This window comes from Egretta garzetta, unplaced genomic scaffold (genome assembly GCF_000687185.1).
Source record: "Egretta garzetta isolate BGI_Z169 unplaced genomic scaffold, ASM68718v1 scaffold368, whole genome shotgun sequence".
NCBI lineage: Eukaryota > Metazoa > Chordata > Aves > Pelecaniformes > Ardeidae > Egretta > Egretta garzetta.
The window spans coordinates 1761466-1775015 of record NW_009260684.1 but is presented as its reverse complement, the minus strand read 5'-3'; the positions used below and the strand labels follow the sequence as shown (position 1 = coordinate 1775015).

General features: G+C 41.6%; 1 protein-coding gene across 12 annotated transcripts in view; it reads left to right on the top strand.

Moving 5' to 3' along the window:
* PUM1 (pumilio RNA binding family member 1) overlaps positions 1-13550 on the top strand; it is a 74796-nt gene that overhangs the window by 969 nt on the left and 60277 nt on the right. For 10 of the 12 annotated variants that reach the window (XM_035901279.1, XM_035901280.1, XM_035901281.1 and 7 more), the window contains exon 2: positions 14-387. In XM_035901279.1, coding sequence (XP_035757172.1) covers positions 25-387 — 363 coding nt within the window. In that variant the 5' untranslated portion in view covers positions 14-24. Of the gene's footprint in view, positions 1-13; positions 388-13550 lie in introns of those variants that run through there. The other 2 variants (XM_035901283.1, XM_035901282.1) reach the window with 1 other exon arrangement.

Here is a 13550-nt window from a genome sequence, read left to right as displayed (position 1 = left end):
CCCCCCCCCATAGGTGTTGGTGGAATGAGCGTTGCCTGTGTTTTGAAGAGAAAAGCAGTACTCTGGCAGGACTCGTTCAGCCCCCACCTGAAACAGCACGCTCAAGATACAGCTAATCCCAACATGCCTGTTGTATTGACATCTGGAACAGGGTCCCAGGCTCAGCAACAGCCAGCTGCAAATCAGGCGCTTGCAGCAGGGACGCACTCCAGTCCTGTTCCTGGATCCATAGGAGTTGCAGGCCGCTCCCAGGACGACGCCATGGTGGATTACTTCTTCCAGAGGCAGCATGGTGAGCAGCTTGGGGGAGGAGGAAGTGGTGGAGGCGGCTATAATAACAGCAAACATCGCTGGCCTACTGGGGATAACATTCATGCAGAACATCAGGTAAAAAAAAAGTTCAATGTTTCCAAACTCAACATGTGAATGCATCAGGCTTATGATAGATGCTTTTAATGATGCTTTTTAAAGCTTAAGCTGGTGGTTGTGCGGTTGGAATGGCAACAGTCGTACTTTTTGTTTTCTCTTTCCAGGATTGCGGTGCCTTGGTAGCCATAAGATGAAACATTTCTGCTCATGAGGGTGTTGAAATCCCAATCCACTCTCTGTGACAGTCAATTGCATGTTTGCAAAATTTATCATTCCCTTTATTGATTTTTTTTTTTCTTTTTTTTTTTCCCCCCGGATGTGTGAACCAGCGTAGCAGTAACTGCTGCTGCTTTTCAGATCTGTTGCTGTAGTTAAATAATTCTTATGTAATGGTATTACAAAACTGCCAATGCATGTAGGTTGGGCTTTTACCATTCCCAATATTGAAAAACACAGTTCTGGAAGTTGCTGGTAATGTGTTTTCCTTGGGTTTCTTTGCTTGTTTGTTTTGGGGTTTTGGGGTTGGGGTTTTTTTTGTTATAATTGGGAGGGGAAGGAGCTATTAATGTGCTTAGCTGAACTGAGACGAGAACAGCCTTAGCGTCATGAAACAGTGCTTTTAGAAACACACTAACTTCTTACAGCAACTTCACATGTCTAAAAGGGTAGTGGGCCAAGATGTGTCTCGGTAGTAGTGTTTACTACAAATCTTTTCAGTAGTTGCATTGTCAGATGTGCTGTGAGTTAAATGAGTGCATGACTCACTCTAGCTTTCTGTCTGTGACCTGCAAGTAACTCCTCAGCGAAGATGTGCTTCCTCTTCTTAAGGGAGCAGAACTGAAGTGTAAGCACGTTTTAAAAACGGAACGATTCCCACAAATACTGTCAGAGCAGCAGACACAAAGCTTTTGCGACCTTTATGAACGTCTCCTGCCTCTAAAGTTTTTCAAATAAAAGCAAACAAGCCCTTGCTCCTCTGCTGTTGCCTCCCCAGGGGATGTATTGCCATCCGGACCATTTAAAAGCAAACATTGCAGTGAATTTTGCAACCTCTCTGAAGTCAGTGTGTACATCAACAAAGAAGTAAACCCAAGTGCTGTGTTAACTTGTTCTGGAAGAAAAATTGGATAAAATACTGCAATATGAACTAAGCAGCTAGAAGAATATTGTATATTATATTTCCCCTATGTGGAAACATAGTATTTAGTTATCACTTTAAAGGAAACAAACTGCATTGAAATGAGATGTAATTTTTCTGTTTACTATCCAAGTTTTCAGTCACTAAATGTAAAATTTGTTGCAAGAGACATGGATAGAAGAGATCTTAAAGTACATTTAAGTTGTGTAAGAAACAATAAGCAAAAATTTCTTGCTACAGCATTTAGGTTTTTCAAATAAAAACTGTCACGCAGTCTGGTGTGGAGATGTTTGGGCAGGGACTGCTTTCGTTTGGACATTTTGTGGAAAGATGACTTCATGAATTAAAATGAACATCATAAAATTCTCAGTCCTCTTTTCTTCCAGTGCACACTTTCATCTTTCTCTGAAAATCCCTAAAAGCAAAGGCAATAAAACTCACCAGAGATAGGGGGGCAGGGACAGGGCACCCAAAGCTTGCAGTCATTAAAAATTGTGCTGGTATTTGAACTTCTTTTACTGCATTCTTTAATAACCAGAAGACTTAAGCTTTCCCTCGAACAAAAGAATCCTACCTGCTACAGAGACTTGCCCTGATGTCAGTAGATGTATTGCTTTTCCTCAGCTTGATCTTCAGTAACTTTTTGAATGAAATGGTACTAATAAGTGTACCACTGAATGAAAGAAAAACTCATTAGCGTATACTAGTTTAAATGAACTTTTTAAAAGTAACACACTTATTCTTTGGAGGCAGAATGCTTCTGAGAAGGTCGTATGGGCAAAATACACCTTCAGGATTAAGCTCATAAGGTGGTGTGTGATGCTTTTTCTGTTTGTTTTTTTTTTTTTTTCCCCCCTGTGTGTTCTGCGATCTGAAGCTCAAGGAATATATATAATATAATTAATGTTGGGACCTTATCTGTTCTACTTCCTGGTGGTTTTTACTTTGGCTGTAAAGTATTTGTCACGTAGTCCTGATGTTTTGCATTCAGTATGCATCTTTAAACCAATCTTTGTGTTTAACTTCTTCAAAGCTGACTCTGAGATGGGGCAGTAACCCTTTTCTTGTCTGTCTTACTTGATACTATATACTCCAGTGATTGCTGGGTGGTTTTATCTATGTGTTTATTGCTTCAGCCTTTCTTGAGTGCGTCTTTTTCCATGGTTCTCTGTTTGCCTCAGGGTTTTAGTCATGGGAGGCAGAATGCAGGATATATGTAATCCTAATACTTTTGACTTTTTGGCCACCCTCTGCATCTGCTTCTTAAATTATAAATTCCTTGGAGGAAGAGCTGGTCTTATGCATGCAAAATTATTTAATTCAGTTTGGGCTTAGCTGGGGTAGAATTGAGTTTGTCCTGCAAGAATAGAAGTGAAAGGAGGTGCTGCAGAGAGGTGGGGAATAATTACAGATGTCTGCTAAGTCTCAGTTTCTTATGGATACACTTACATTGCTGTGCTTTTGATTTTAGACTTTGAAAAGTGTAGGGGGGTGAGGGCCCTTGCCTTGTTGCCTTGAAGACTGGTTAGGAAACTCTAGCTAAGAGATAATGGAAAGCCAGAAGAAATAATTATAGGGTAATATAGGTTAATGTCTGCCTAGAGCTTGGGAGGTCGTAATTAAAGGTGGAGGGATTTTTTTTTAATTGTTGAATCCTAGTTTCTTCTTTGTTACATATGTAGACAGACATCTATCTCTGTTGGTGATAATAGTCCAGTGATTTTTACCAAATGATAGCATTTCATCATGTGTTATTAAATAGCTATGAGTGTTGTGAGTCAGAACTTATTTTCGGTATCCTTGCTTTTCATTTTTTATTGTGCTGTCTGTTCCTCCTTGTCATTTGTTTGTACTTGGACTAGCAGCTCTGAGAATTGAGCTATGAATGGCTTTAGTAGGTATGTCTTAAGAAAAAGTTTCTCTGCTCCCGAGGAAGTAGATGGTGTCCTCTTGTTGCAAACAGCAGGAAAATCCTGGTTCTTTTTGTATTTTACCTAGAACTTCTTTTTCCCTTTGCATTTTTCCCTTCTCCTCTAGAAGGTGTGGGGGGAAGTTTTTATATAAAATTAAGCAATTAAAGATGCTACTGTCGTTGTGTATATTTAAGTGTCAAAGATACACCATCCACACCAATAGCATGTATTATAAATTCCTCTTTGTTCTTGCAGACACTGGAGTAATGGTGAAATAGGACTTTTTTTTTTTTTTTTTCTAGATTGGAGTCTCTGAACTCCTAAGCAAACTTCCAGTTGTCTGCGGTTACAAATAGTTCATCACCAAACTTTACATGGAAGACACTTCCATCAGCCAGGTCTTGACTCCAAAACATTGTCTTCTCTTTTTATCCACGAAAGGCAGCAAGATGAGGTTGTGTGTCGAAGCCCACCAGTAATTCTAAGATTCAGACTGAAGAGGTTTAGGCTGTTGCTCATTTCCAAAAAAAATGGGTAGAGATGAGAACTCCACATAGGTGAGTGAAGAGGTACAAGATGACTGCTGAGGAGTAATGGCCTCGGTTGGATTTGCCTTGGTTATGAAAGGTTGCGTGTCTCATTACGAATCCAAGCAGCCATCTATTGCTCCTGAAGGGAATAGAAAAATGGTGGAACTATTCAGCTGGGACAAGTTATGAGCACTGAGCAGGTTTTTAGGAAAATTGGCTGAGTTTTCTTGGATGGGGTCTCTTGTGGCTTGTGCGTGTGTGTATGTTCTTGAACTGGAGTGAAGAGAGAGTTGCTTTGGTGGTGGTCCCTTCTGAATTATAGTGAATGGATATACTTAGACTGTCTGAATTGCAGTTAGGGTAATATGGGAGTTGCTTAGTAGAAGCAAATGATTTTAGGCATTTGCTTTCTTTGAGAGCATGTTTAATTAATAATTTGAGACAATAGAACTCTGCAGGGATTGTCTTGTTGAATGTGGGGAATTTTTCAGATAGAGTTGGTGAAGAATAGCAAGAGCAACAGGGCTGGGACTGGATTTTATGCTTAGTTTTGCCTTTTGGCAATGTGACCATGTAACTTCTTAACTGGAAACTTGAATTCAAGTAGAGACAGAAGGTAATTCTCCTGGCAGCTGCCCTTCTAGAGCACAGCTACGCAAACTGTGCTGCTTGCTGCTGTGAAAGTGTCTGGATTTGATGTTGTTTGACAATGTTTGGTGCCTGTTGGCAGGCACCATGACCAGAGTTTTGCCTTAAAGTTGTGGCAAGGTCCTTGAAAAAGATCCTGGAAGCTGAGGAAGCAGAAGCCCTAGTGTGTTCTTCCAAAGTGAAATCACATTTAAGTGACAGTTAATTCTTCTGAACAGAGACTTCCTGACCTGCCTATGGAGAGCACCTAGTGTGTGAGGGCTAGAGTTGAAGGCGTGGAGCGATTCCTTAATCACATACCCCTCGTGTTAGAATGCGTGGCTCTGTTCTTGAAGAATGTTTTCTGATGTATATTTCGTCAAATCTTGAGTTTTCATGGGCTCTTCCTTGTATCATGGTGAACTGGTTAGGGCTTTTCGGACATTGACACTGAGATGGCTGTGCTAACTTGATACCCAGATAATTTAGAACATAATACTGTGCTGAAATGAAATGTCTAGTTTGGCTGATTTGTTTCGCAGAGATTTCTCTGTAGTAAAGGGGTGTCTTGGAGGAGGGGAATCAGAACATTTCATTCAGTTTTCTGCTTTACATTGCACTTTGGAAATTCTTCCTGAGATAGAAGGAGCATGAGTAGATAGGCAAAGTTGGATATTTAAGGTTAGCTATTGGAAAATCCTTCTCTTGTGTAGGGGAGAAAAAACACCCTGAAGTCTTCACAAAGTCAGCTTAAGAGTCTGCTGCCTCGGAATCTGTAGGTTTTACTGTCCCTGACGGGCAGTTGCAAGATATCTGGCTCAAGCTGGGATTGCACAAGCGACCTGATGTGCTGGCTGTGGGATTTCTCTGTGGTATATCATCTTTGTAGTCTGCTTCTTTGCTGTGGTGCTTGCTCAGGAAGAGCAAAGATGCTTTCACACTATTGAATTTGCAAATTTCAATGCATCAAGAAGACTCCAAGTATTTTGGTTAATATATTGCACCCAAGTGTGTTTTAAATAGAGCTTTATTGGAGTCTAGCTTCTGATTGTTTTCTTCCTCCCCTCTCTCCAACTTTGCTTTCCCCTTATCAGCCCTTTTGTGGTTTGCTGAGTTGGTGTGACCTATCTGTGCTTCTGCAGAACAGGTGGTGATACTCGTAGCGTTTTTGTAAATGGGTGAAACTTTACATTAGATACAAGCCATATAATCCATCCACAGTAGCCTCTTCCTTGCAAACTGGCACATTTAATTTCAACTGCTGATCGGAAATCTCCTTAACAAAGAGCTGTTCCAGAGCGTTGAACCTAGTGTTGCCTGGGTCTGAAAACTTGCTGATAGGTGTATGCTGAGACAATTTTAAAGCTGTCTTCTCTGAATGATGATCTTGTGGGTCCGTGATGAACAAACTTGTCTTTGTGTGCGGATATCATGTGATGCTGCGCTCCCTCCCGTCGAGCGATCTGCTCTCAGATATCGTGTTTCTCTTCCTTTGTTAAGGGTAACTTTTGTTCTAGGGCAGTTGTTTTTATTGGGAGCATCTGGCTGTGTTGCTTACCTTGTACTGAAGCTGCGCTTCAGACCTGGATTCTGCACTGGGGTGAAACTCAACTGTTACTAAACCCTCAAATTAGCCCTTCTCCCTGCTGCCAACAGTCGCTGTGGCATGGGGCTGCTCGCATCTGCTTGGCACTGGAATGAGACATTGCTGCGTCCCTTCTTTACACCTTTTTCCCTCTGAATTTAAACCTCAGAAGGTCAGAGTGGGAGTGAAAGGAAAAGCCTTCCCCGGGTGTCAAACAAGCCAGATTTTAGTGTAGCCCTGAGTGCTTGCATGAAAACGTTGATCCACACATGCATCTGGGAAGCAGAAGACCATTTTCCCAAGGTATTGCCAGCTCCAATGGAGCAAAATTAAGGTTGCTTCTTCTGTAATCCAGTATTTTGGAAGCTTGCACCCCAACAAGATGTGCCCAAGACATTGCAGAGTAACCTAAATTCCACATTAGTGAAGAACTTCCCTTGGTGAATAAAATCTGAGGAAAAACATAATTAGCTAACTAAGCTGAGCCATTCTGAAAGGCTGCCTTTCTTGCATTTATTTCTGTACCCTGAATCATTAATCATCTTGGCTAAATGCCATGTAAAGCATTAGCCAATCTGTAATTTCAATAGCTTTTTGCTTCGAATGCTAATGGTAGTAGCAATTCTAATGATGAATCCTTTACTACAAAAATAGTAGTTAAACCACCTAATCCTGTCTAATACTTGTGACTTCACATTCTTTCTTTACCGACTATTGTTATAGGAGAGGACTAAAAATAGTGCTGTAATCAGTTGATGGAACAACATATTTTAACCCTGGATCTAGTTGTTAGTGGCAAGCCTGTTGTTGACAGTGTGCGGTGCTTTTCTTATTGTCAACTGGCAAATACTTTTTTTCCCCCCCTCTCCTGGACACTATATATGTGTGTATCTATGCGCTCAGAGTAGAGATTTTTTAAATAACGTGCTATGTGAGCTGTTCAAACCAGACAAACGCAGGCAGTCTCCCACTGCTGAGTAGGAGGCATTTGTTTCCATCTGAAACTGTAAACCTTTGGTTAATTTAAAAAGCTTTAACAACTCCTGAGTGTTTAAATCAAGTGCTACAAAGTATTTAGGCTGTTCAACCAGCCATGTTTTTTTTTCCCTCTCTCTCTCATTCTAAGGATGTTTTATTCACGCAGCAGCCTGAATGTTTTTGATATCTCTTGTTCTTACTGTCTCAATCCCAGTGTTCTTATAGTTATGTTGACCTTTGAGGAATGTTTTACTAGAAAACAAAGAGGTTTTGGTTTTGTTTCTTTCTGTTACAAATTGAACAAGACTTAAAATTTGGAGGCCTAATAGGTGGAAACTTTACATGGCACTTGATTTTTCACACTTGCAGAATGCACAAGAGTTAAAAATAAATACCCAAGTAATAATCACACTTTTCCGGTCTTCTAGGTAAGCAGCCAGAATGTACCTGTGCAAATGGGGTGAATTTGGACTCTCTCATCTCTTGTCTTCTCGCAGAAACAAACTAATGCTGTTCATCCTGGGAGTTGAGCAATCGTAACATTTTGATCTATCCTGACAAGTATAACAGGAGCATGATTTCCCCCATTACTCTGCAGGAGTAGAAAAGCAAAACAAGTGGTCTCGTAGCAAGGTGTTCCCATCAAGCTTGTGCAGAGCTTAAATTGTTGGAGGGCTCCCTCCAGGCTCCAGCAGAGACTGAAGAATTAGCTCTTCCCGTGAATTTGTGGTCCCAGCGCTCGGCCCTTGCTTCTGTTTGCCAGGATGGCAGATAAGTTTAGGGTGCTTTGCCCAGAATTCCGTATGGTAGTATCTGTGGGATACCCTGGAGTTCATTTGCTTGGCTGGCAGGACCAAAGGCTGCAGTCAGCCCTGTAATTTACCGTAGATCAAAGAAGTTTTGAAAGCAACCATTTACATGTTCCAACTTAACAAAATCCTGTCTTTGTAGTGCCCATCCTACCTTGGTTTTAGCAGATGCTGTCCTGGGGGTTTTGCCTCCTGGTCAGAAGTAGAATTGGAGGAGAGGGGTAGTGGGGGAATAAGTGCTGTAATCTGAGGGAGGGGCAGCTGGGGGCTGGGTAGATCCTGGTGTAAGAAAGTGCTGGGGAAGGAGAAGGGCAGCCTTTGAAATGGGGCCACATGGGGAGCGGCGTTAGGGAGGGGAGATGGAGAAGCTGGAGAGCTGAGGCTTACAGAAGCAGCCTTCTCATTTGCTTTGGTTACCCTATTTAACATAATTGGCTTAATAGAAATAGATAGTTTAAACTGTCTTCAATTGCTGTTACCGCTAATAAATGCAGATATTTGGTCTGTTTAATGTTGCCCAAAATAAAAAAAAAAGTCATAAACCTTCAGGCTTCATGGTGCACTTTTAGAGACATTTTTTTTTAGATCATCAGCTAGAATATTTCTCAGCTTTTTTTTCTCCAAAGGACTTTCTGGTTTGTTTATTTGCTTGGTTTTTCCCCTGTACATTTAGTTCTTTTTCTGCTTTGTTTAATTCCACCTGTCCTTTCTCTTCTGGGAAACAAACTTGCGTAAGGAAGAAAAAATCCTTTGTGATCAAGAGTGAAATTTAGCCTTTGGTGGTTTTGCTGTGCTTATCTATGTGAATATGAATCCTACATAAATTAGGATTCCTTAATATATAAGGCTGGTGTACAGTCCCCTGAGATACCTGCAGACCATGAAATGGGATATATTATTACACTTTGAATTTATATGTAAAGGTCATATTAGCAACCATATTTGCTTAATATAAGGTGCAGTATTAACACTGATTATTGACATTAATATTTACTTAAAATTACAATTCAGCTACTTTGCTGGTAGCTACCAGTTTGGGAATAATCCAAGGATTTTTTTCTAGAATAAAAAATATGGTAGTGGAAATCCAAAAGGTAAATGCACTGTTGCTCTCATGTTAATTTGTTAGGTCCTTCAAATCCCTGTTTATTAATCGTAAGGACAGTTCGGGGGCCCAGTTCCTGTTAATTTAACTGACTGCAGAATTCCTTTTGACAAGTGCCATTTAGCCCTGTGGGCCTTGTTTGCTAGGTTAAAATTAACTGGAGTTTTCAGTACCAGCAGTGCAGTGTGTCCTAGCAGGTGCTTGGGCTTCTTGCTTTTTTCCGTGGGCACACTGGTGTGTTTGCAGGTTTCCCTGCTCATCCTTTGCTGTGTTGCAGCTTTTTAGCACTGGGGACATCAGACCCTGTTCTGGGGTGGCTTGATAGAGGCGTAAAGGAGAGGTTTGGTCCTGGGCTCTGTAAGTTCCCTTTGCTCTCACCCTCTCGTGGGTGATCCAGACCTTGGGGACTTCGGTGATGTCTGGGATGATCGCCTGAATCTGCTTTGCTTTTCCATGAGAAAAAACTTCCAAAACTTTAAAATACTGGCCATACCTGTGACAGAGTGTGTTTCTGGGGGGGATCAGAGGCAGGGAAAATTGTCTTGCCTGTGTTTGTGGTGTGGCAGGTGAGCAGCAGGTCCAGTACCAAATGGTACCAGTGCATAAAACATCTTTAGCTGCTGGAATATTGCTTTTTCTGTTCCTCGTATAGCTATACAAGTTCAAAAGCGTTCCAGATATGAGCAAGGACTAGTGTCTGTGTAGCTTCGGGACCAGGAACACATTTGCTTCTGAGTTGCTGTCATTGAGTTTTGTAATGGTAAGGCCCTCTAATTTTTTATTTTTTTTTAAAGTAAGTGTAGTTGTCCTGTATAAGATGGCCACCTGACATAAATTAGCTGCGTGCTGCTTCAGGGGTTGGAAAATCCACAGTGAATACACTCGATGCAGAATTGCCGAGAAGCTCTTCTGCTGCATGGGAGGTTGAGTTTTAAAAGTGGCCATTGACCTGGAGAGAAACTGGTTTGCATTGTTGCAATCTGCAGTAGGTGAGAGCAGAAAGCATTCTGTGTTTTGTCCTCTCTAAAATAGGCGGTGGGTATCTGCTATTGAAACTTGGAAGGGCCTCTGTGGCCTCAGTGTGTCTGAGGCCAAGGGTTTTTATTCAGGAGACTGAAAATAAGATTTGGAGGCCTGACCTGGAGTGACAAGTGTAATGAGTAATACAGCGGTCTGGTGCTTTATCGCATGTTTTTCAGAGCAAAGGTGATAATTGGTTAAGAGGGCTTTTGAGAGACTGAACTGACTTCAGCCTCGGCAAAGCGATCCGGTGGGTTTACTCCAGTTTCTCGGTGTGGCTCGTCGTTGGAGCGCTGGGCAAATCCACTCTGGGGTATGTGCTTCCACTGAGTGGGCAGGAAATTATTTATGAGTCAGTGAAGTGGCTGTAAGCTGGAGTGTGTTATAGTGACGTACGTTCATATATTAGCGTGCGTGGAAATTAGTCGTCTTGAATGAAATTCTCATTAATTTCGGTGAGATGTCCATAATTCCTGAGTGCATACACAGCATTTAACGTGAAAGGGAGGAATGTTCTTGTGCAATGAAATCGCTTCGTTCGGTAGCTGATGTACAGAGCCTTAATTTTGTTAAGCAGGCTTCAAAAGCAAGCTTGCTGGTTTTCTGCATTATCAGAAAGAATGAATACTCTTGACAAGAAGGCAGGGAGGTCTGTTCTTGGTAGTTGGTGAGGATGTTGTGCACTTTGCCTTTTGCTTTGCAGAGGTGGCATGCCTGGAAGAGGCTGGAATGGGGGTGCAACTGAGGGGTGCTGCTGGCTGAGAGTGGAGTCAGGTTTTGTTGGATTGCTTGTGAAGCCATTGGGACTACAGCTGACCTCTCTTCGTGTGATTCCTGATGGTTGTTGAGATCACCTCTTCCTCCAAGGAACCAGGTTGTCATGTCGTATCCAGGTGTCAGGGCATTGCTTCCTTGTGCAGCCAATTTATCTTGATGTTGTCTTCTGGGTTTCTTTCAAAACTCTGGTTCAGTGGTGAACCTGATTTTATGGTAATCAAATCTCATTGATGTTAGTGCTCATCTGTAAAGAAGTTCTTTCTCTGTGGACCTCCTTGCTTCAAGTGTTTGCGCCATCGTGACTTTGCTCTATGTGTTTGTGTTTGTTATAGGGCGGTGATAGCTAAGAGGAATAGATCCCGATGAGGTGGTAGATCATCTATATAGTTTAATTAGCATTTCAGACTATTGCCTGCCTTTTGGAATACTAAGGTGTAGGAAGTCATGACTTTAGCTTTAATCTCCGCTGTTTCAGAAGCTATTTGTTCTTCTTTCAAAGGGAAATAAAGGAACCCTGTGATATTTGTGCATGCCCTGTAAGAAAATGAGGTGAAGAGGTATTGCTATTTAATATTACAGAAGTGGGGAAATAAGAAGAGGACCTTTTGGGTACAGGCTTTGACAATTGAATAATAAGCTAGCCTGTATTGCAAATAAATAGATACAGTGATCAGTGGAGATAAAGGAACTATGTGATTGAGAGAAAGGGCCTCAAAATTGGTGATTATATACACTTTGAACATACAGTGCCCGAAAGTCAGACACGAAGACCTGATTTAGGAAATGTTTATATCCATAATTGTTTGGATTGATGAGAGAGAGATGAGTAGGGCTATGACTTAAATATCTGTAGGGAATAATTTCTTCCATTACCTGTCCTCTGATAGCAGACACAGAAGCCAATATTATTTTATTTGCTTTTGATAGTCACTGGGGTGAAGTATATTTGGGAAGGAGCAGCCCATTTCCACTGTGTATCATTTAGCGGGGGGGCTAGGATGACGATTTGCAAACTTAAGACATGCTTGAAGGACAGTTTCCTTCCGACCCTTAAGAAAGGAGTGAAAATAGTAGCACTGCGTTAGGTGTGCAGTTAAACCAACCAGGTATGAAAAGCTGGAGTGCACTTTGCTTTCATGTTTATCCTGCTTTTTGCTCTTTACTGCTCTTCTTATATTGGTCTTTGTATCACCTCTGTAGTAATCAATTATCATGGCATCGTTGGAAGACAAACATGCTTTTCCATGTTGGAAACGGACAGATGGTCAATGCTGAGGAGAGCTGCGTATGCTTACTGGACTGTTAACTCTTATTTAGAGAAACAGGAATTGCTAAATTGTTGTGGTTTCTGGTGGAGGATCATGAACTTGCATTGGAGGCGTTGACTGTGTTGGAGTTGATGTCGTTTTTAGTTACACCAGCTCTAGCTTCTCCACCAAGAATTCAGTCCAGCATGGGAGCACGGCTTCACACATGGATGTAAATCCCATACTTGCGCTGCTGTAATTGGTTTGACAAGATAACACGTTCTTCTACTCAAGACAAACGCTTAAACATTTGAACATGTGTGAAAATGTTCTTGCATCTACTGCGAACAAATAAAATACATGATTCTAGCATTTTTAAAAATGTTTGGTGGAGTAAGGATGGCCATGTAGCATGCCAAAGTACCGTAGAGAAGGGTGAGGGAAGAGGCTGAGAAGAGAAGTAGAGTTCATTCTTGTTTAGAAACTGCCTGCAACTTCTGCACGGGGCTTTCATCAGGGCTGTTAGTGCAATGGGAGCTGCCAGGGGAGCTCACCTTGGCAGCGGGGACTTGATAGGGCTGGGGTATGACCAAAACAAAATACAAATGTCTCTTAATAACCTTTTGATTTATGCTAGGAATGTAATGATTCTATCTTTCTAGCAGCTTTGTTTTGAGGTTCCCATAGCACAATATCCACCTTCGGGAATTTATTTGTTTTGGCGAGGTTGGGGGACACGCACTGAGCAGCCTCCCTTTCTCCACAAGCGTTTTCCACAGCACAGCAAGTCCTGGATCAGTGCCATCGCGGCTGCATCTGTGGTTTGCTGGGACATTGCTTTAGCAGTGAGAGCAGTGAATGAACATCACCTACTGAATCTCTTTGGATAGCTTTTCTATTCCTCAGATGTCTCATTGAACTAGTAATTTGCTATGGTTCAGCTTTTGTGGCTTAGTGTGTCTGGGGGTTGCAGCACTTTCCATGACTTCAGCTTGCAATGCTTCATGGAAGAATTTGGTCTTAGTAACTTCTGTCTCACACGAGGCAACTGAGATATCTTTGCTAGCAGATCAGCGATGGAATTGACAGTAAAGGAAAGCCTTTGGTGTTGCCTGGTGCTGTAGTTTCTGGAAGGTGGAGTCCTGTTTTCACTCTGTGTCTGTGGTTGATGCGATAAGCGTCACCACAGAAGGTGGCAAGACTGAGGCATAACTGAAAATAATTTTAAACTGAGATATAGTAATAAGAGGGTACCTTGTTTTTAAACTGTGATTCCAAATGACTGGTCATTGAGGATTTGCAAATTACATAGATAATTTAACAATATCACAGAATTACACAGAACCACAGAATGATATGTTACTAATCTTTTGCAAAGTAGAGTTGTCACAGAATAGTAGAAGAATTCAGACTGGAGGGGACTTCTGGAGGTTATTGATGGTGCTTTCCCTA